The sequence below is a fragment of the Fistularia commersonii genome, chromosome 5 (genome assembly GCF_037954325.1).
Source record: "Fistularia commersonii isolate RoL2024-O1a breed Wild chromosome 5, RoL_Fcom_v1.0, whole genome shotgun sequence".
NCBI lineage: Eukaryota > Metazoa > Chordata > Actinopteri > Syngnathiformes > Fistulariidae > Fistularia > Fistularia commersonii.
The window spans coordinates 2,093,832-2,116,511 of NC_141288.1; the positions used below are offsets into that span (position 1 = coordinate 2,093,832).

At 46.4% G+C, this 22,680-nt stretch overlaps 3 protein-coding genes across 4 annotated transcripts; 1 reads left to right on the top strand and 2 right to left on the bottom strand.

Annotated features, from left to right (window-relative positions):
• The first annotated feature begins 1,370 nt into the window (after positions 1–1,370).
• LOC147233787 (putative polypeptide N-acetylgalactosaminyltransferase 8) lies at positions 1,371–10,597 on the top strand. Its single transcript, XM_086147373.1, is given in 11 exon segments — positions 1,371–1,563; positions 2,509–2,752; positions 4,374–4,540; positions 4,626–4,809; positions 4,883–5,080; positions 5,318–5,432; positions 6,322–6,507; positions 6,603–6,740; positions 9,928–10,023; positions 10,166–10,333; positions 10,415–10,597. Coding segments are annotated over 11 exon segments (1,872 nt in total).
• ada2b (adenosine deaminase 2b) lies at positions 10,546–15,195 on the bottom strand. Its single transcript, XM_086146355.1, is given in 10 exon segments — positions 10,546–10,944; positions 11,083–11,285; positions 11,363–11,520; positions 12,447–12,555; positions 12,645–12,735; positions 13,281–13,408; positions 13,505–13,715; positions 13,788–13,811; positions 13,813–14,005; positions 14,881–15,195. Coding segments are annotated over 10 exon segments (1,497 nt in total). The 5' UTR covers positions 15,173–15,195; the 3' UTR covers positions 10,546–10,856.
• A 475-nt stretch (positions 15,196–15,670) lies between these two features.
• atp6v1e1b (ATPase H+ transporting V1 subunit E1b) lies at positions 15,671–22,585 on the bottom strand. 2 transcript variants are annotated; one of them, XM_086146360.1, is made up of 10 exons: positions 22,456–22,585; positions 22,280–22,342; positions 20,328–20,393; positions 20,056–20,165; positions 19,717–19,783; positions 19,525–19,614; positions 19,372–19,440; positions 17,610–17,704; positions 17,439–17,526; positions 15,671–16,349 (listed from the first exon to the last, which is right to left on the bottom strand). In XM_086146360.1, exons 2-10 carry the CDS (start codon positions 22,310–22,312, stop codon positions 16,287–16,289), a joined length of 681 nt encoding a protein of 226 aa, XP_086002486.1. In that variant the 5' UTR covers positions 22,313–22,342; positions 22,456–22,585; the 3' UTR covers positions 15,671–16,286. The 2 variants fall into 2 exon arrangements, with proteins under 2 accessions (XP_086002486.1, XP_086002487.1); XM_086146361.1 differs by having other exon boundaries at positions 22,280–22,338; positions 22,456–22,546.
• Positions 22,586–22,680: the final 95 nt, after the last annotated feature.

The window sequence follows — 22,680 nt, forward strand, 5'->3', positions numbered from 1 at the left end:
TTGGGATGTGGAGGAACGGGAGATTCGCATCGTGGATGTGCAGCCGACAAATCTGCACCAACTGTGTGATGCCATCATGTCAATATGGACCAAACTCTCTGAGGAATGCTTCCAGCACCTTGTTGAATCCGACCTGTTACTAGCATGGTGTACCTAATAAAGTGTCCGGTGAGTGTAGATTATAGTGGAATGTAGTACCAGTTACACACATGTGTGTGTGTGTGTTCAACTGTTTATGACCTACATTCCCACCACACCCCTCTTTTACTATTTTAAAGTTGTTAGAAATGCAAGTTGTTAGAAATGCAATATATTCATTCATTAATTCTTCCTTCCTTTCATGCTTTCCTTTCATCTTCTACGCTGTTGTGTGCTGGGGCAGCAGGCTCAAGACAGCTGATGCGAACAGACTCAACAAGCTCATCAGGAGAGCTGGGTCTGTCCTGGGCGTGGAGCTGGAGTCTGTGGTGCAGGTGTCAGAGAGGAGGATGCTGAAGAAGCTCCTCAGCATCATGGACAACATCCATCACCCCCTGCATGCCACACTGACGTCCTGTAAGAGCTCTTTCAGCCGTAGACTGATACCACCGAGGAGCTCCACTGAACGCCACAGGAGGTCTTTCCTCCCTGAGGCGATCAGACTTTTTAATTCCTCTCCATTCAGCCGCCGGCAACCATAACAACCTATCTTTAACTTAAAAACAAACAAAATGTGCAATATCTCATTTCTGTGCAATATTCAGAAACTGTGCATTATTTCATCTCATAACAGCTACACTGTGCAATATTTCATCTCATCTCATAACTGCTACATTATAATGTTAAGACACTTATAGGTTTATCACTGCTAACTAAGACACTTTATAGTTTCACTGAAACACTTTATAGTTTATAGTTTATTTTTATTTCTAATTCTGCCTTTCTTTTATTATTTATTACTGTTTTATATTCTGTAACTCTGGCACTGCAATTTCCTTCGGGATTAATAAAGTTGTTCTTATTCTTATTCTTATTCTTATGCTGCACTCATTTTAATGTCTATTTCATATTTTGGTTATTTCTAAAATCTTTTTTTTTTTTTTCGTATTTAACTATCTGCATCGTTGCAAACCTGTCACTTCCTATCGCGCCCAGTTTCGTCTTGTGTCAATATGCTTTTTACAATTCTGCAGCAATGGCTCAATGAGCTCACGCCATGTTAAACATATTATCATAATCATGATACGGTTAACTTGTGACCGAGTGACCGAGTCGGGTCACACTGGGCGGAGACCCTCAAGGAGAAGCTCTAACTTCACCCTCCCACACACCTGTTTTGTCTGTCAGATGCAAATCCAAGGTGGTATCACAACACGCTTGGAGGCGCCATGATGAGGTCCGGCTGGGTCAAAACCATATTTCTGCTGTCGTCCCTGGCGGCGCTCCTTTTGTACCTCGGCTCCATCAAGAAGGAGGTTCACACGCACTCGGAGAGGCTGCAGAGGGCTCAGCGCAACGACTCCACCAGGGCCGAGGGGATGATGCAGAGGATGAGCAAGATGGAGGGCGACGTGGAGCGGCTGCGTGAGTTTCGGACAAAACAAACCGCTGACCGACTAACCTGCAGGAAACGCTTTGCGTCCGGGAAGCAGACACATATTTCTAATGCCTGGAAATAATAAAAAAAAAAAAAAAAAAGTCAGATTGCAACAAAAATTAGCCTGATTAAAACAGAAATTCACACACTTTACAATTTAATCCTTTTTTTTTGTGGGACTTTTAGAGCGTATTTGAATTGAAAAAAAAACTGAAACGCAACACAATCAGAATGGAGTGATTTGTTGTATTTTACGCTAGAATCCCCCGAAGCACTGTTTGCTACCTGCTTGCTGTTTAAAGTCAACTCTGTGCAAGATTTGCATGCAAGATTTTTATCCATTGGGGCCAGAATGGGCAGATGTATCCAAGGTTTTTTTACATGTCCCACATTTTGATTGATTAAAAAAAAAAAAAAAAAAAAAAAAAATTGCTTAACCCTTTTTTCTTTTCTACACCTGCAGACTGTAAACATAGTTTCTTGTTTTGAACCCATTTCCGACACATTCCTCCATCTATGCTGCTGTGATGATGGAATTTCCCTGCTGTTGATCAATAAAATTAAATTTGAAATAAACAGTTGTTACAAATGTCGGACAGAATTGAATACAATGCGCCTTCAATCGTCCCACAATGGGGGAATTTTCAATTTTGCACAGCGGAAAGTAGACAGTGCAGTTGAGCTAATTGAGTTATAAATATCTTCTTTTCCTTTTAGCTTTTCTCTTTAGAGAATCAATCATCTCCATCTAACCCTTTTCTCTGTATCCTCCTCTCACACACCAACTAATTTCATAACATCGGCTATCGCAAATGTTTTGCGTCATTCCAAAGGCGCGTGTCTGCTGAAGCCTAAAGTTTCCACTTGAAATTTCTCAACGCATCGTTGCATTGCGCGATTGAAAAATATTCCAAAGTTCTTTTCGTCCACAGTGAGTCTGGTGAAAAGGTTGGACCAGAAGGAGCCGAAGGCACAGAACAACAGTGCGGTGAAGAAGGAAGTGAAGGTGATTAAGAAGTTGTATCCCAACTCGCCGCTGTTCCAAAAGTGGGGTGAAGGGTTGACCGAGGAAGAGCAGATCCAGGCGGAGGCGTCGTTCAGGAAGTACGGCTACAACGCTTTCCTCAGCGACAGACTCCCGCTCAACAGGGAGATACCTGACACCAGGCCTGCCAGGTGATGGGACTTTCCCCCAACACTCCTTATCAAAGTGACCCGCATTGTTAAATTCTAGGGTTTTCCGGGTTTCTCCTCAGTTCTGGACCGGGCAGAGGTCCGGGTACTCGACTCGAGTCCCCAGGGCGAATGGTGAGACACTCACGTGCGAGAAGGTGTGAACGGGCATACAAGTCCGGGGGGAGGTGGTTATCCATACAAGCCAAGGATTTCTCAAGGACTTGTACTTCATATGGGGGCATACAAGTCCAGGGGGAGGTGGTTGTCCACACAAGGCAGGGATTTCTCAAGGACTTGTACTTCATATGGGGGCATACAAGTCCAGGGGGAGGTGGTTGTCCATACAATCCAGGGATTTCTCAAGAACTTGTATTTCAAATGGGGGCATACAAGTCCGGGGGGAGGTGGTTGTCCATACGGGCCGTGGATTTCTCAAGGACTTGTATTTCATATGGATCCCTGCTGAGAGATGGTCCTTCCAGGGAAACAAAGATGGTTTCTTTCGCTCTTGTGGAAATCTTCTCGTCTTGGCAACCGGACTTGAATTTCTTCACTCGAAGATGCCTCACCCCTCGTCCCAGAGGCGTCCTCAGTTCTAAATCGTCGGATTGAAGAAGCCTCTGGGACGAGACAAGAAGATTTCCACAAGAATCCACCATGACCTGGATGACGGAGAACCTCCACAGACATTGCTTCTTTCACTCAAACCATTGGTCGTCTCAGGACACCTGGGAAACGACTCACAGCCAGTGATTCATTCATTCGTTATCCACACCAGCGGGGCTGAAGCCTATCCCAGCTGTCATTGCTGGGTAGGCGGGGCTCACCCTGGACCAATCACAGAGCTGCATCTAGAGATATACAACCAATCACCTGCTCAGTCACACATCCGGACACTCTAGTTCAGGGGTCGGCAACCCTTTGCTGCCCTTTGACCCCTTTGATGCGGCTCTATTTGAAATTAATGAATGAGTATTTAATTAAAAGGTATTTTATTTTAGTTTGTTTATTTTAAATTTGAGGATTATGGTGCTGTTGTAACACCTAAATAAAATATTTTTGTTGCTCTTTATAAATGCCGGTAATAAGATGACAGCACACAGAGAGAACAGCATTTTTGGTTTAAGTTTATTTTTTATTTTTTCATAAATATTAGAAGGACTCAAATAAAAATGGAGTATTTTGCTTAAAAGTAACCTTCAACCCAACGTCTTGTTTCGGGAGTTCAAAATGTTTTGTATCATGCAGAAATGTCATTTTGTTTTCTCTGTGGTTGATTTAAAAAAACACATATTTTGTTTCTACATAGCATGAAGGCAAAAAAAAGAGATTATATGCCGTGTTAATTCATTTTAAATTACAAAAGAGTTGTGTGGCTCTCTGCGTTTTCTTTACTGTGGTGGAAACGGCTCCAAAAGGCTCTTTGAGTGGTAAAGGTTGCCGACAAGATGAACCCCCTGCATGTTTTTAGATTTTGGAAGGAACCCCATGAAGACACGGGGAGAACATGGAGAATGCTGTGTTGGCTGGAGCTGCACTTCCTGTTTTGAATTCTTTGTTGCTCCCGCTTGCGTTAGCCTGTTAGCACTTAATTCACCCTCCGAATGCTGTCTTTTTGAAGGTGTGCCGAGAAGAAGTACCCGGAAGATCTCCCCAGCATCAGCGTCGTGTTGATCTACCTGAACGAAGCTCTATCCATCATTCAGAGGGCGATCCGGAGCATTATCGACAAAACGCCGGCGCGCCTGTTGAAAGAAATAATCCTAGTGGACGACCACAGCACCACCGGTCGGCCTCCCCGTCTCCGAAGCTTTGCTTTCAATCTTTTTGAAAGAGGTGGCTCGTAATTCGCCCGCCATTTGTGTTCCTGCAGAGGATTTAAAAGAGAAGCTCGAGGATTACATCTTGTCCATCAACCGGGAACAACCGGGCCTGCTGAGGAAAGTCCGGCACTCGGAGCAGCTCGGCCTCACCCAGGCCAGGCTGTCGGGATGGCGGGTGGCTCTTGGGGATGTGGTGGCCATCTTGGACGCTCACATAGAAGTCCACGTGCAGTGGTTGGTGGAAACGTTTATTTTGCTAATTGAGCTCGTGAGCTACTGAAGACGGATTGTGTTTCTCCTCGTCCAGGGCGGAACCGCTGCTGGCCCGCATCAAGGAGGACAGAACTTTGATTCTGACTCCGGTTTTCGACAAAGTCAACTATGACGACTTGATGGTGACCCCCTACTATGCTGCGGCAGATGCATTTGACTGGGAGCTGTGGTGCATGTACGAGAGATTCAGTCCCGACTGGTATGCCCTGAAAGACGAGACACTTCCCGCCAAGTGAGTCAATCGTTATCACTTTTGACAATGCAAAACATACCCATGCGCTTCAAGGCATTTCTTTACTCCACTTGAAATGTTTGATTTTTTCTCTGGCACGGCTCGTCCTGCCACTCCTTCCTCTTGTGCAAATGTCTTGGAAACACTGAAGGCATCAGATTGCAAGGGCAATTTGCCCTTGCAGAGAAATCAGACCAATGTTTTCAGAGTGCGTGACATGGCCGGTTCTGTCCCCAGGAGCCCCTCCATCATGGGGATACTCGTCGCTGAGCGCAAGTTTTTCGGGGAGATCGGAAGCCTGGATGGTGGAATGAGAATATATGGAGGAGAAAATGTGGAACTCGGCATCCGGGTAACACTTTCGACATCTTACCTGTTTTGCAAGACAGAAGTTCTCATTCTTAGTCCTGGAAACGTGTCAAGTAGATTTCAGCATGCTGGTCTATTCTTTATGATTATCATAGAAAAGGCATTGTCTGGAGTGGCAGAGATGTTAGACTGGTGCAGGACATGTATGCCAGCTGGAGGACAGTGGTAAGATGTCACAGAGAAGTTCAAGGTGGAGGTAGGACTACATCAGGGATCTACTCTGAGCCCCGTCTTGTTTGCAGTGTGATGGACAGGCTGACAGATGGGGTTAGACAGGAATCTCTATCAGGGCTGGTGAGAGAAGGTCAGCATGAATCAACAAAAAGTTGAAGGAGAGATCAGCCATCAAGGGTCACTGAGGAGAAGAAAGGAGGCAGAGTTGGAGGCTGCAGAGGTCTTGATAGTAGTGATGGCACATGTTAGATGTTCTGGAGATAAAAATCAGACTGAGATGGTTTGGACATGGACAAAGGAGGGATGTTGAAGATCTAGGTTGAAAGATGCGTCAGGAGATTGGAGGCCTAGAGGATGTGGATGGTGGGAAAGAGGTCAAGAGGCAAGAGGGTTAGATGATTGGCCATGACAGGAGTAGCCCAAATGAAAGGAACACTTTTATTATTATTAGCAGTAGTAGTGCGAGTTCTGGAATTTATGCAGATTTTCAGTAATTTTCTGTCCGATATTACAGAAATGATTGTCCATAATTTGGAGAATCCCTTACTGGTTCGCCGAACTTCTCGTATCTTTGATTCTGGAAGGACGCGCTGATCCAGTCGTGGCGTTTTTCTCCCACTGAATAGGGGAAATAATGATATGCTGTGATTTACGAATAAACTCATCAATGACCGAGGCTGTATTTTGTCTTTTGGCAGGTTTGGCTCTGCGGGGGCAGTATAGAAGTCATTCCTTGTTCTAAAATCGCCCACATCGAACGAGCCATTAAGCCCTATCTCCCAGACTTCGGTACGATGGTGAAACGCAACGCTCTGCGGGTGGCTGAGGTCTGGCTGGACGAGTACAAATACAACATCAACATGGCCTGGAACCTTCCCTTGGAGGTTATTTTGCACGCTAGCTGAACAAGCACAGTGGTTTCAATAGCACAATGACAGATGTAATTTTTATCCTCTTTTAATCTCAACCCTGTCCACAGAATCACACGATAGACATTGGCGATGTGTCAGAAAGGAAGAAGCTGAGAGAGAAGCTGAACTGCAAGCCCTTCAAGTGGTACCTTGAACATGTTTACCCCCAGCTGGCCACTCTGGAAGACGTGCTTGCATATGGAGGAGTGAGTTGAGGCACCATTTCATTCTGCAGCCCTTATTCAGCCTATAGCTCGGTTAGTAGGGGCTCAAAACCCGCTATGGGTTGAAGACAGAGTGGAAGAGGGCAAGGACAAGACGAAAGGCAAGAGGCCAGGACTGAGAATAGGGACTTTCAACGTTGGTACTGCTGGAGAGTTGGTCAGTTGACAGAAAGCAAAGGAGAAAGGTGGACATACCGTGTGTCCAGGAGACCAGTTGGAAGCAAGCAGGTTGGAACAAGTGGAGGGCCTGTATGAGAGCTCCAAGACAGCAGTGATGCTGGTGTGACCAAGGAGTTGAGGGTGGAGGTGGTAGTGCATCAGGAGCCCCTTCTTGTTTGCTTTGGTGATGGACGGACTTACAGATGAGGTTAGACAGGATTCTCCATGAATTGGAAATGTGTCGAGTAGATTTCTGCATGCTGGCCTATTATTTATGATTATCATAGAAAAAGCATTGTGTCTGGAGTGGCAGAGAAGAATGGTGCAGGACATGTATGCCATCTGGAAGACAGTGTTGAGATGTGACAAAGAAGTTCAAGGTGGAGGTGGGAGTGCACCGAGGGCAGCTCTGAGCCCCGTCTAGTTTTCTATGGTGATAGACGGGTTGACAGATGAAGCGAGACAGGAATCTCCATGGACCATGATGTTTGCAGATGACATTGTGATCTGTTGTGACGGAGGTGGAGGAGAACCGTGGAGGATGGAAGTATGCTCTTGGATCATCAGTCCAGGTTGGAACCTCAGGTTGAGGTTCTCTTTGGGAGGGAGGAGGACAGAGAAGATCAGGAAGGAGTCGATCAGAGGGACAGGACACGTTAGATGTTCTGGAGATGAAATAAGACCGAGATGGTTTGGACATGGACAGAAGAGGGATGGTGAAGATCTGGGTAGAACAATGCCAAGGTTGGAGGTCTAGAGGTGGATGGACGGAGGGAAAGAGGACAGGAAGCAGAGTTGGTGTGAGAGGACAGGGTTAGATGGACGCAGGTGATTGGCTGTTGGTTAGATGGACGCAAGTGATTGGCTGTTGGTTAGATGGACGCAAGTGATTGGCTGTGGCCCCTGAAGGGAGCAGCTCAAAGAAGAAACAAACATTGAAATTACAAAACCTTTAAATGTGTAGGAAATATAGATATACAATCAGACTAAATTTCACCCAGTTTCAGTCGTTAGAGGATTTGTTGTTGTTAGACGTGTCTATCCAAAGTGTTTTTTTAATTCGATTTTCTGCTTGAAAAAATAACAACCATATTCAATTACAGATATAAAAGGGAGTCGCGTTCACGTTTGCTTATGAGTCCGGTGCGTTGTACTAATTCAGAAAGAATGACATCATCACATTTACATTCACAGCCTTATTTTTGCCCATATTCCTGTATTTACCTGTAAAAAGCAAACTGGAATATCGAAATAACAAAAAATAAAAATCCTTTCTGAGACGCAACTTCTTAAGCGATTGTGTCTCCGATTACGTCTAACGTCGTTATTTAGAAATGAGTCCAGCGGCTTCACAAAGCGCCACGTTGTAGTATTGATTATGAAATTACCCCGAAATGGCAACCGTGTGAGGCGAAACTCAATTGTGTCTCGGTTCGTCCGCTTGACAAAAATGTCTCAGATGTGGCGTCGAAGCAAGCGATGGAATGGAGGGAGCAAAGTATCGTCCACGCTTGCAGACCCAGGACAATGAAATTCTCCTTTTCAGCTGGTAGCAACTCCTTCTGGAGGTAAAGTCAGGACTGAGATGATTTGGACGTGCACAGAGGAGGGATGCATTCAAGAAAAAAGTAAAAGAAACAGTATTTCTCCTTAAAATGGAGCCGAGTGAGGGGTAATTTCGGAGTCCACCGTGAAATTAGAGAATAAAGAATAGAAAAGAATATGGGTGCAGAAGACAGAGGCGAGAGCAGCCATGGTGTCTGGTTTGGAGACACTGAAGGGAAGACAGGAGGTTCAAGGTGGAGGTGGGACTCCATCAGGGATCAGCTCTGAGCCCCTTCTTGTTTGCAATGGTGCTGGATAGGCTGACAGATGAGGTTAGACAGGAATCCCCATGGACCATGATGTTTGCGGATGACATTGTGATCTATAGTGAGAGCAGACAACAGGTAGAGGAACATCTAGAGGTGGAGGTATGCTCTGGAAAGGAGAGGAATGAAAGTTAGTCGCAGCAAGACAGAATATGTGTGTGAATGAGAGGAACTCGGGTGGAACGGTGAGGCTACAGGGAGTGGAGATCAAGAAGCTGGAGGATTTCAGGTACTTAGGATCAACAGTCCAGAGTAACAGAGAGTGTGGAGAAGAGGTGAAGAGACGGGTTCAAGCAGGTTGGAATGGGTGGAGAAAAGTGTCAGGGGTACGAAGAGATAGAAGAACATCAACCAGAATAAAAGGAAAGGTGTACCAGACAGTGGTGAGACCAGCGATGATGTTTGGACAAGAAACTGTTCCAATGACCAAAAGATAGCAGGCAGAACTAGAGGTTGCAGAGATGAAGATGTTGAGGTTCTCTTTGGGAGTGACCAGGATGGAGAGGATCAGGAATGAGTCTATCAGAGGAACAGCACATGTTAGATGTTTTGGAGAGAAGGTCAGAGAAGCCAGACTGAGATGGTTGGGTCATGGACAGAGGAGGGATAGAGAATATATTGGTAGACGGATGCTGGAATTGGAGCTGCCAGGCAAGAGGTCTGGAGGAAGACCAAAGAGAAGATTTATGGACGTAGTGAGAGAGGATATGAAGGTAGTTGGTGTGAGAGAGGAGGATCCAGAGAATAGGGTTAGATGGAGAAAGTTGACTCGCTGTGGCGACACCTGAAGGGAAAAGCCGAAAGAAGAAGAAGAAGAAGGGAAGACAGGAAGCAGCAGAGATGAAGATGTGGAGGTTCCACGTTCGGTGTGACGAGAGGATCGGGAATGAGTTTCCCAGAGAGACGGCGCATGTTAGATGTTCTGGAGATAAAAGTTAGACTGAGATGGTTTGGACATGGACTGAGGAGGGACGGTGAGGAGATGCTGAGGTTGGAGAACTTGAGGAAGACCAGAGAGGAAGTTGGTTGGTGTGAGATGGAAGCAGGTGATTGGCTGTGGTGACCCAAGATGGAGAAGAAGAAGAAGAAGAAGAAGCGACTGCAATGTTTCACAATTAAAAACTGGCTCGTGTCTGCAGCTTCAGAATGGTTTGAAGCCAGACCTGTGCATCGACCAGGGCCCGGTGCCGGGAAATACACCCATAATCTACCAGTGTCACTTCTTTCAACCTCAGGTATGTCCAGACAAGAGATGTGCCTTGAGGCTGGGCAGGTGCCGCCTCTTCCAGACGGATTCTCAGACATCCAGACGACTCCACGCCATCCGTTTCACCATTTCCATTGTTCGTTTGTTTTTTACTCTTCTCATGGATACAGCACTGCTACTATAAATCCAGTGGGGAAATCTACATCGGCGGCATCAAATCTCACAAGTACAACTCTAACCGCTGCCTGGTGGACCCCGGGACCGGGGTGGATCCCGGGCTGTACGACTGCAAAGTGGCCCGGCAGAAGAAGTTCCACATGCTTTGGGATTTCAAACAGGTGGGTGAAGTCAAATCTGCAGCAGGGACGGGTTAGCGGCGACTACGACCGACTGAAAATGAAATGCACTTTCACTCCCAGGGAGCCGCGATACAAAACAGAGACACTGGGAGGTGCCTGGAGATAGCAATGGACAGAGGGAGCGTCTATCATCTTGTAACCCAGAGGTGCAGCGGTCAGACCTGGCGGATACAACACTTAATAAAGGACCACTAGAAAAACAGGGTCCAGGACGTGGAGGAGGCGGCCACTTCTGTGACATGACTTCAATAGCTGGGATGAAACGGAACAGCGACCGACTTTTCTAACCAGCATATTCATTTAATTTACAGATTATTTGGTTTGGTTTTTTGGGAAATAGAAGTGAGGGGCAAGAGACTGAAGCGATGCGGCAGTGTTCATTTCTGCGGGTTGTGTTTCGGCAGCCGTTCCTCACCGCTACGAGCACCCGCGGGATAAAATGTTTTGTCTGAAATGTCACCGGCTTTGTTACAAGTCGCGCAGGATCCTCTTGTTTTAGCTGTCAGGAATGATCAGAGATGAAGGCGTCCCATTGGTGGCGCCACAAGGCCTCTCCCTTCTCCTTGAGATGATTGGGGAGGGAGCTGAACCTGTGGGGGGGGGTAGGAGGAAGACTTCAACTGAAGCAACTTTGGATATAAATCAGCTACTATTCTGTTGAAAAGAGACTCCTTTTTCTCAGCATTTGGTGCAAAGACTTGTATGCTCATTAGTTGGTGGGATCTGACCTGATTGAGTTGATGGCTAGTTCCTTTAGAGTGCCCAGGTTTGCTTTCAACCCTCCGATCCCCACGAAGGCCTGGTAGAAGTCGTACGAAAGGCCTGTCGTGCCAAACATTGACGGGTCATCGGAGCTGATCACCAGCGGGTGCCCCTCCGACATCAGCACAGCGGCAGGATGGTTCCGGAGGTCCGACACCAACTTCAGCACCTGGGCATCAGAGGAACTTTACGCATGAAGGCAAGTACGTTTCTTGTCGTCAAGCAGATCACGGATGGTTTTCTGACCTGGTTTGAGATGGGGCACAACTCCACCGCCACATTCCTTTTTCTGGAGAGCTCTTTGGCCAGCGGGTGATGAGCTAAGGCGTAGCCATGTCCGATTCGTGAAGTGTTGAAGAGAAGCGCATCAAGGATGTTTTGATCCACGGCGGTGCCTTCGTCATCTGCAAAGAAACATTGCGAACACAAAGTTGGTGAACTGGCAGAAATTACACTGTGTCTACAACTGTGTTATGCTTCCTCCTCAAAACCATCTCCTGATTGGTGTTTTTTATTCCTTAAATAAATAAAAGAGAATTAAAAAAATTGTCCTTTCAGATCATTTCATGCAATTGTTGTGCCTTGTTTTTCGTTTAACCACAACTAGTCACTAACTAGGGGATGCATTGGTTAGCATTTCCGCCCTCACAGCAGTGACTTGCAGTTAGGTGAGGCAGGAGAGGCCGTGCCTCACTTGCCAATCTTGGAAAGACAAAAATGTCAAATGAAAAAAAGAATGAAATGATTATATTTATCAGTGATTTGCACGATAAGGGTATTTTTCATTTAACTTCACCCATTTTAGATCACATTTACTGTACTGAGAACAGATGTGCGGTGAGGCTGTGGACTGTTGAGCCTCAATGTAGATTGCGCAATGACGGCTGACTGCCGGCATGCTCTGCACTAAGACTGTATTACTGTCACTATTAAAATGTTTAAACACTTTTGCTGTATGAGCTACATTTCCAATGTATGTTTTTTGTCAACAACTTTATGTGTGTGACTATTTTCTTGTGCTGAGCGATCATAAAACAGCTGCAAAGAGCCACTAAGTGAGGCATGCAGTTCTCCTGCCTCATGGAAGTCAGTGCCTCAGTGTCTGTATGGGGTTCCTCCAGGTTTCAGTCCAAGAACATGCAGGAGATTCGTTGGAGACCCTAAATTGTCCAGGCATGTGAAGGAGAGTGCAAATCTTGTATGCCTCTATCTGTGGCCCAGGATGAACCCCAGCTCTTACCCGTTGACAAACGGGATAGACCCCAGCGCCTCCCCTGGTGAGGACTAGTGGTACATATAATAATTGAATGGTCACCGACTAACCACCCACCTGTCTCCCCTGCGTGAAAGAAGAATGGTAGTTTGACGCCCATCTCATCTGGCAATGAAAGAGCCTCCCTGAAGTACCACAGAGTCCTGCTGCTATCCTCCCTGCCGACCTTCAAAGCACAATTACGGCTAAGCACCGGCGTTGTGACTAGCAAAGCAACTTGGCAACATCATTGCATCTGGTTAAGTAGCTTCTGACCAAGTCAAAGCCAGCGACCACGTCAGGGAAGTCCTTCTGCAGCTGGATGGCCTGTTTCACGGCTGCTTTGACTTCAGGTATGCCCAGAGCCCTGTGGAAGGTACAACTATGTATGTTATTTTGCCAAGACTTTCCAGGTAGGGTGGAAAGGATCTGATTACATTGCTATCATAATAATAAAACATTTTTTTCATTTTCCTATTATTGTTGGCGGTTGCGATAGGTTGCTAGGGCAGATTCAGGAGGACACATCGGTTCCAGGACCGCAGCTCTAGGACTGGTGTTCTGATGCTACCTGTCACTATAGGCCTCTGTGCTCTATTTGCAATTCACGTAAGTCAACACAACCTGACCACTTGATTCCATTTAGGCAACTAAACAACTTCGTTACCTTTCGGGGAATAAAGTCAGTGGTTGGATGGTTTGGGTTTTTTGGGGGCGGGGCCATGATTTGAACTACAATAATTGGAGTTGACAGCGTGATGGCTTTTTCTGACAGGAAGGTTTTCACCATAAAAGCTCCAGCCCAGGTCGCCCCAACCAACCAATCACACTAAAGGGTCAAGTAGATTCAACTGCACCAAACAGAAAAGATACGCAAACAGCCCGGGCGTTGTCCAGCTAGCACTAGCGTACCTGTGAACAGATATGATGATCCGAGCCCCGAGAAAGTCGGGATGATCTGCCACAAATGTTCTTGTAACCTCTTGAAATGTCTTCAGACTCCAGATCATGTCGTGAATGGTGCCGTCCAGCTCGTAGGTCTGAAACCCAGGAGAAGATTTGTCGGAATGGAAAAAAAAAAAGAAACGCAACCCCGATCTGCTGGATTGGTCCTTCGGATGGAAGCGATTACAAACCCTCGACAGGCCACTCCGAAGCTCCAGATAGATGACATTGTCGTGGTAGAGCTCCTCCAAACCCCTGAAGTAGAAGTCCCTCAGCACCGGGGCGTGCGTCACCAGCCCGGCAGTCGCGATGAAGGCTTTCTCAAACTTCTCCCACACGACGTCCTGGTTTGGGTATTTCCCATCCGGATCCTCGGTGAACAGCGTGAGCTGCTGCATGAGACTAAAGAGCAGAAGATGATGACGGTTTCAATCATCTCCACCTTAAAAAGTCGAGGTCGATCTCTCGCTCAACCTGTCGTCAAAGCCCGTGCAGTCCTATCTTGGCCCTCAACGTCTCCAGAAGCTGCCAGTAGAAGCAGTCCCACCGAGGGAAGGGCTGCCGGGCCGAGAACTGGAAGCGCACCGAGTTGTCCCACGTGAAGCAGATGTAGCAGTTTGGCCTGTAGGTGACGTTTTTCACCAGCCACTCCACGCCGGCCAGGGAGGAGCTGTGGATGTGGAGGGCGGCGCCTGCAGACACCACATCAGGGGAAACTAAACCCAAATGTCCGCTGTCATAGTACAGAGCGGATTATACGATGCAAATGTAATAGCTTTTACAATCAGTCCAAGATTTTAGCAAAGTAGAAGATGAAATATACTGTAAACAATGGCTCACACACACACACACACACACACACACACACACACACACACACACACACACACACACACACACGCGCACACACACACACCATAAACCTCATCATAGCCACGGGACAAGAACAAGTGGGTGTATTTCTTGCCGGAATTACTTCCTGTCACATGATGTGGATCTCTCAGAAAGCTAGTCCACACACACACACATGCACGCACGCACATGCACACGCCCACACACACACTACATTAAAAACAATCACAGTTGCTGACACTGATTTACAGCTGACAACAGTGCGAGTCAGTGGAGTAAATGAGGCATTGTGTCCTGCATCACTGACAGTAATGCTATTAGGTTGAAAATTCAGGGATTTGCACTTAAACTTAACGTTAAAGATCGACTATAATGTCAATTGGAGTCACGGTCAGTGCTCCGGACGTACGAACCACAGGAAAACAGGGGACGTCCGTTCGAAAAGACACGTTCGTCGTGCACTTGGACAAAGATGAAGTGAAATGTGACATTACGTTTGTGACATTTTAACCTCGTCGACAGCATTCGGGTTGTGAGGATGCCTGAGAGTTAAGTTCAAATGAAGTTGAATTTACCTGCAAATATCGAGTGGTTTAATCCAAAACACAAGACTGAGTTCTGTATCTGTGTCGGTGAGGTCTCGTTTTTAGTAGATCTAAGCAAACAAATGCAGATATTTTTTTTCCAAAAGACAAAAACGGCCCCGCCACTTCACCTTTAGGCATCTTCTGCAGGAGCTGAAATATAGAGCTCTTCTGGATGAGATGCTTGGCTTTGAAAAAGTGCAGAGCCGGAGGGAAGATCTCCTCGGACATCTCCTGCTCCTTCAACGTGTGGAGCAGCGCGTCAAGTTTCCGCTCGGCCGGCGTCAGAGCCACCTGGCCGCCCGTCTGCCTGCGTGTCTCCTGACGCATCAACAGGTCCCTCCGAGCCGGGTCCGGCATCCCGGCCGCTGACCACGCAAAAATCCAAATAAGGGTCATGGTGGAAACCACGGCTGGACCCATTGGAAGCAAGCGCTAGTGCCTTGTTTGGGGAGCTTCCGTGTTCCTCCTAGAACATAATCACGCAGCCTCCGTGGAGCTGGAATGCCAAAAAACACGTCATTGTCACGGTTGACTCATCCATCAAAAGAGGTATGATGATTTACCGTCCAAGTAGGTCAAGTAGTCCTTGAATCTTAGACCTGTTGCTTCTCAAGTTTAAAATAAGTAAAATATACAGACCAGCGTGGGAGGTTAGAAAGGAGGACCTCCTGGAGTCCTGCTCCTCCGGCGCGCCCGACGCTCTGCTTGCTGTTCCACAAGCTCAGACGCGCTTCCATGTCAGCGAAATGCTCAGGCCGGCCGGATAATTGGGGGGTTTGTCTGACAAATAGCATGTGATTGAACTAATGGATGAAGCATGAATGGCCAGTGTGAGCGGAGAAATGTAAACCGCCGCGCGTCGCTAGGCGACGGGGGACACGGACCCGGGTCAGGCAAGGACGGTTAAAACCAAACTGACTGATTCATATTTTATTACATCGTACGTTTTTTTTTTTTTTCCCACAATATAACATTTTCAGCTGGAGACAGAAAAAAAGAAAAAAAAAAAGAAAACAAAAAACAACCACACACGCGCACACATACAACTTCATCTGGAATGCTCATACACACACTGGGCATTCTCCTTCAGAAAAAACACATTGTTGAAACGTCAATAAATTAACTCTCTGAGGTCATGTACAGTCTTGGATTTAGTATCTAGGGCTCTTCCCCCACGCCTCTTCCCCACAGAGCTTTCTGCGATTCGCGACAGAGCTGTCGAACATCCTGGGATTCACCCGATCCCATGTCACTGACTAATAAGTGTAAACTGTGACCCTGGACGGGCAGCAGCAGGGTGAACTAGTCGTTTATAGGGGGGCAAAGGGGGATCTGTAACGTTTCGCAGCTTCTATCAGGTCCCTTAATGCACAGAAAAATACAGCAACACATCACATGACAACAATGTGGCTCCGCTCGTGTCAGAGATCCATTTCACAGACAAGGGGGAATGACTTGAAAAATGAAATTAAAAAGGGGGGATTGTGGTGGTGGTGGTGGTGGGGGGGGGGCTCTTCTAATCCAGCGGGGCGACTCAGTCCATGAACTTGCGGTTGGGGTTGGCGCCGAAGAGAGACACTCGGATATCGGGCATCATCTGTTCATGGGGGGGATAAAAAAAAAAAATTAAAATCCATGTTAGCTAGTATGCTAGTGCTTAGCATGCTAGTGCCCAGAGGCTCCGGAGCTGAGGGCCAACTTTTGCGAGCATCTTGAGGAGACCATTGGACGGAAAACCCGCGCGACTGTTGATCCAATGGGATCAAACTGATGTCCAAGAGCGCCCGGGGGCGGTCATGTGACCCCTGCAGGCCTTCCAGATAAAAACAATGTCTCTGAAGACCAATTCAAAACCGCAAAGGCTGCATGGAGCTCCCACGCCTGGTCTGCTACGTTTGCCGCCCGCGGTTGCAAGCTACGGCAGGTCCTCCAGTTACATAATATACGTCCCTGTGTGCTAAAAGCCTAACCGTATTCCTCTTATTGGGGGGAAAAAGGGAAATTCAATTCTGGACGTCGGGCTGCACAGCTCGGGGGAATTGAATTACCTCGGCCGAGGGACTTCTCAGTGCCGTTTGTGTGTCCGTCAGCGGGGCACGCTGAAAATCGGTCCTGTTTTACAGTCGTTAAACCTGTTTATGGAATTCGCGGGCACTATTTCGCAGGTATTTGACCTTTATCAAACAAGCGCAGGGAGAACAGCCAAACAATCAGATCAAGCCGGGTCACAAGAACTGACGGGCGGGGAAAGGAAGAGAAAAAAAAACAAAGAGGCTCCGTTGAACTAATGCTTGAAGAGATTATCGCTCAGATCGGCGCCAATAGGACGACCAGCTTGGCGACGGGGAAAAACTATATGAACGAGATATTATTCAGGAGACCTTCGGAGGACAAGGACATCCATTAAGACGCTTCAGGGTTAAAAAAACAAACCAATCACACGGCAGATACATAACGCTAATGAAATGAGCGAGATTGTCCCAGACAAAATGGGGAGACGTTGAATTCCGTAAGGGTCATTTACGGCTCGTTTCGGGACAATTTCATGCTAATCTCTATTATTTGAGGTGATTTAATTATTGCCAAATTATGTCTCCAGAGACCTTATTCAAAATAAAACCGCTCCTATAGATACAGAGGATACAGACGTAGTGCTGTGCTGCTCCCCAGGTGAGGGCCTGCCTACCTGCTGGGCCAGCAGATCCAGTCTGCTCTCCAGGGTGTTGGAAACCTTGATCTTCCCGTCGCCGTTGTAGAGCTCAATGCCGCCGGAGCTGAGGCGAAAATAAACACCGACGCTCTCATCAGCAGTTAGATCTTTGCTGTTGTCGGTCCGTGAGACGGAGACGAGACCTACATGTCTGGGGAGAGGAAGTTGTCCTGGTCGATGCGGACCTCCAGGTTGGTCTTCACCGCCGCTTTGTAAACGGGAATGTTCTTCTGGATGGATGCCTGGGAAGATAAAATTCACAATTATCACTATCTAAAGTTACCCACTTGCATATTTGCAAGATGTGTGATGGTACCCATTTTTAAGAATAACAGAGATGTGCAGAATCGTGGCAACTATATAGATATAAAGTTGATGAGCCAGACAATGATGTTACGGGAAAGAGTAGTGGACTGACAGAAGATGTCAGCATTTTTGAGCAGCAGTGTTCGTGGTTTCATGCCTAGAAAGAGTACTACCGATTGTAGAGAAGGTCAGGGAGACGCATTGTGTCTTTGTAGATCAGGAAAAAGCATACGACAGGGTGCAGAGAGAGGAACTAGGGTTTTGTGTGAGGAGGTCTGGGGTGACAGAGAAGTATGTTCAACTGGTGCAGGACATGTATGCTGGTTGTGAGACAGTGGTGAGGTGTGACAGAGAAGTTCAAGGTGGAGGTTGGACAACATCAGGGATCTGCTCTGAGCCCCCTCTTGTTCGCAGTGGTGTTGGACAGACTGACAGATGAGGTAAGACAGGAATCTCCATGGTTCCATGAGGTTTGCAGATGACATTGTGATCTGCAGTGAGAGCAGGGAACAGGGGGAGGAACATCTAGAGAAATGGAGGTATGGAAGGAGAGGAATGAAGGTTAACTACAGCAAGACAGAATATATGTGTGTGAACCCAAGGAACCCAAGTAGAATGGTGAGGGTACAGGAAGTGGAGATATAGAAGGTTGGAGGATTGTGAGTACTAAGAACAGTCCAGAGCAACAGAGGGTGTGGAGGAGAGGTGAAGAACACATTGAAGGGCATAGTAACGAGTGGAGAAAAGTGTCAGGGGTGAGAAAAGAGTATCAGCCAGGATGAAGGGAGATGAAGATACAGAGGTTTTCTTTGGGAGTGACCAGGAGGGAGAGGATCAGGAATGAGTCTATAAGAGGAACAGCACATGTTAGATGTTTTGGGGAGAAGCTCAGAAAGGCCAGACTGAAATGGCAGGGTCATGTAGAAAGGAGGGATGTTGAATGTATTGAGAGGAGGACGCTGGGATTGGAAGCGCCAGGCAGGAGTTCTAGAGGAAGACCACAGAGAAGATTCATGGACGGAGTGAGAGAACATGAATAGTCGGTGTGAGAGAGGGGGGATTGTATGGAGGAGGTTGATTCACCTTTGCGCTGATTTACTTTGGAAAAAAAGTAATGACAAATACCGGTAAGAGCTACCGGTGCATGTGGTACCGTATTGTGAGTGCACTAACTTGTTTTGGGAGTAAACGGAGTTTTCAGAACGTTGGTTTGTAGTCTATTAATGAAGTTTAACTGACTGACTTATCTGACTTTTGTTGACATTCCCTTTAGCACAGCTCCATTTAGTGGACGCATAACGCAACCCCGGCCACTACAGTAGTTTCTATTCTATGCGCCTTATGTATGAATACAGTTTTAAAAACAGGCCATTCATTTAAGGTGCGCCTTATAATCAGATGCGCCTTATAGTGCGGAAAATACCGTAATGACAAAAGAACATGTTTGGCAATAAAAAGACCACAATCTCACATTTCAGATCGTTCAAGGACTAATGAGGCCTAATATTGATGAGATGAAATCAGGGAAAAACTATGTGTAAGACCAGCAAATGGACAAGAGGACTGCAAAACTCAGCTGATGGTCACAAAAACACCTTCTCACCTGGACCACCTGCATGTCCTGCTTACGGCAGCGGATGGTCACTTTGGGTTCCAGCAGCTGGTAGAAACCCTGGGAGGAAATTTTAAGGCAGAGGTTATTTAATGTACATTAAAAAAAAAAAAAAAAAAAACAACTTTGGGAGTTTACACCAACCTGCAGGATCAATCCGTCAATAAGACCCGCGTACTTGGCCGGGTCTTTGGCCACGTTGGCGAGCCGCTGGCGAGCCTCGCTGATCATCTCCTGAGGACGAGAAAAACGGGCAAACGCCCATGAATCACGGCGAGTTGTTTGGAAAGCAGCTCTCTGCTGAGGATTTCCAGCGAAGGATTAACGTCTGCATACCGAGATCATGTCGTCGCGGGCCTTCAGCACCTTGAGCCGGGCCTGGTTCATCAGGTTTGACATCTGACTGTGGAGAAGACAAATGACACGCACGTCGCATCCGTTTAGGTTTCTTAGCAAGAAAGCTGTTTTTTCTTCTTTTTATCTCCCCGCATATATCAGCGGAAATCGTGTTGGCTGGTCACAAAAGAGCCATTGTGCATGTTATAGGGGTCAAAAAAACAACAAAATAACATTAAGGGAACTCTGGCGTGGAACGCACAGCTATTTCTTTGTTCTTAAAAAGGGCCGAGATAGAGGAAGGCAGGATCCCGGCGTGTCCTGTGACGTCTGACTCACATTTTCTTCTGCTGCTCGATCTGCTTCTCCTTCTTCTCATAGTACTCCATTATCTTCAGCCTCTGCGTCTGCACCAGGCGGCCCTTCTCGATGTTGAACTCCTCCTCGGCCTGCGGGGGGAGACAGAGCGCAGAGACGCGGCGCTCGCGGCATCACATTGCGCTAAACGTAATCTTTAAATCTAAAATCTTGATAACGTCATGCAAACACTGCGGAGATGACTTCCGACACCACTCAAGAGTTAAGTGTGTTTATTTCTTTTTTTTTTTTACCTTGGCATCAATCTCCTCTGCCTTCTCATTGGCCTCCTGCTCAATGAAGGCCATCATGTGCTTGATCTGGAACGAAACGCGGACAGGAAATTCATGAGAGGATGGCACGTGCACAGTTCGACGGCGGATAAACGGCCAGCGGATGAGGACCGCGAGGGTGGTTTCTGCGAACGGCTGCAGCTGCAAGGTTTTTCTCACGGCGGTGAGGAATGGCCGCGGCTCACACTGCATCGTTCTTTGGACGCCACGCCAGATAAATGGAAGCGCTAACTGTGGATAAACTGTATACGCTGGGCTTCTGTGACGGCTGCTAAATTGAATTTGTTTTCTCAAATTAGCCATATCATTTGTTCAGCACAAGCATGTCTTTTCTCAGGATTGAATAATACATCAAGTCTGCACATTTGGGAAGTCAGATTTACCTGGTTAAAGCAGAACAAATTCATTTTTGGTCCATAACATACAGCATGGGCAACTACTTATTTATTGAAGAATTTTATCCTGGAAACAATTGAAATGTTTCCTGAAAACGATTTAATGTTTCAACAAAGCCACAAAAAAAAAAATACAAAAACATTCCTAAAATATTTAGAAAAAGAGGCAACAATTGAAACCATAAAGAAATTGTCAAAGTTTCAGTTCCTTTTTTTTTTTTTGTTACCAGACAGATTCTTTTCCTTCCAGTCCTCTTTCACTAAACTCATGGGTTCCTCTCTGGTCTTCTTCTGGACCTCCTGCCTGGCAATTCCAACCTCCTTCTTCCACGACCTCCACCATCCATGTCCAAAACATCTCAGTATGACTTTATCTCCAAACGTGTGCCGTCCAGTCTTGATCATCTCCATCATCCTCAGTCCCAAAGAGAACCTCAACATCTCCACCTCTGCCCTTCTCTTTAAAATACCCCTTCATTTGCTGAAGATTTTCTTTTATTATTCATACTATTTCATCTCAAACTGCTCACATGGTATTATAACATCTGCTTCACTACAGGGCGGCACTTAAGAGACATTCACACATCTGGACACTTTAGGGTCTCCGATGAGCCTGTCGACGTTATTTTTACTATTTTTCATCATCCGTGTTACAGGCGCTGTTCGGAAAAAAACATTTCTGTGTAAATATCTCACGTTACAATGTGCGGCCTAAATATAGACACATATTTATTTGTCGTTTTTATATTCAGGTGCGCTCAATAGTCTGGAAAACACGGTAGTCGACTATACTGCTCTAGACCACAATAATAACTTATCGTTGCGTTATTTTATGGTAAAACTGGGTTTTGCTTGCAGAAACTCACAGTAAATCTACATGAATGTGTAAATATGACCTGCATATGAGTCTACACCTGATGTTTAGGTCTTTCCCTTGGAAGACAATTAATTCAAAGGTCACAAAGAAACCACGTACAAATAACCTTAAGCCTTCAGCATTTATGGAATACATGCAACGTGTAGATTAAGAGTAGAGGATGTAGGATCTCTGAGGGTGTTTCTAAGGCTTCGATATCTTCTCCGCAAGGTGTATTTTCAGTGTTAGAAGGAGAAGAAGCCAAAGGCTGAGGGACCTCAGTTCCTCTTCATGCTAGGCATGTGTTCATCACGTGATCATGTGAGAACATGAATCCCTCACACTTCCTCCATCGGCGTTTAACTACTGATTCTGGTTTTAAAATAGGTTTATTTATACAAATCACAAACTGACGGGGTGGGGGAAAAAAAACGAGCTAGCTTTAACGTGTATATTTATGTTTTCGGCTAATATCGGCGTTCACCTCTTGCTGCCGTCAATGTCACCCGTACATACACTGACTGAGTGAGGAAAATAGCAGCGCCTAGCCACGTTTCAGTTCATCATTTTCACGACAAAACTATACCGCACAGGTATCGTGTTACAAAGTTTAATACAACTAATGAATTAGGCATTTTTATAAGGATTCAAAGGTTTGTTACCTGCTTCTGAACGTCAGCGTCGCTGAGCGCCATGGTCGCGGCTGTTCTGGTCGGGCCTGCTAGCTAGCGACAAACACCAGAGTCAGAACGACGGAGAGACTCCAAAAACAAGACATTACCGACATGTCAATGAAACTCTTACAAAAAAAACCTGCAGCAAATCGACGATTATTTACCTGGAGATGACAGAGGAAAGGGGGTGGATTAATTCCAGGAGTCGTGACTCGTAAAGATGTCTACGGAGGGTCAGCTGATCGCCTCGTATCACGTGATGTTTACTTCCTGTCCCGCAGCCAATCAGGTGCGAGAACACAGAGGTCGTCCCCTGTCAATGACATGTTGCTATTTGCTCCATGTAATGTATTAAATGCAAAAAAAAATCACAATATTTCATATTTCCT

What these genes read in the sequence shown, in the direction of transcription:
- atp6v1e1b (XM_086146360.1), bottom strand. Translation starts at nt 22,312, where the DNA reads ATGGCGCTCAGCGACGCTGACGTTCAGAAGCAG. An exon ending in CAGAGGAGATTGATGCCAAG is followed by an intron (nt 20,166 to 20,327) that starts GTAAAAAAAAAA and finishes CTCCCCCCGCAG; the next exon opens with GCCGAGGAGGAGTTCAACAT. An exon ending in AGGACATGCAGGTGGTCCAG is followed by an intron (nt 17,705 to 19,371) that starts GTGAGAAGGTGT and finishes TTATCTTCCCAG; the next exon opens with GCATCCATCCAGAAGAACAT.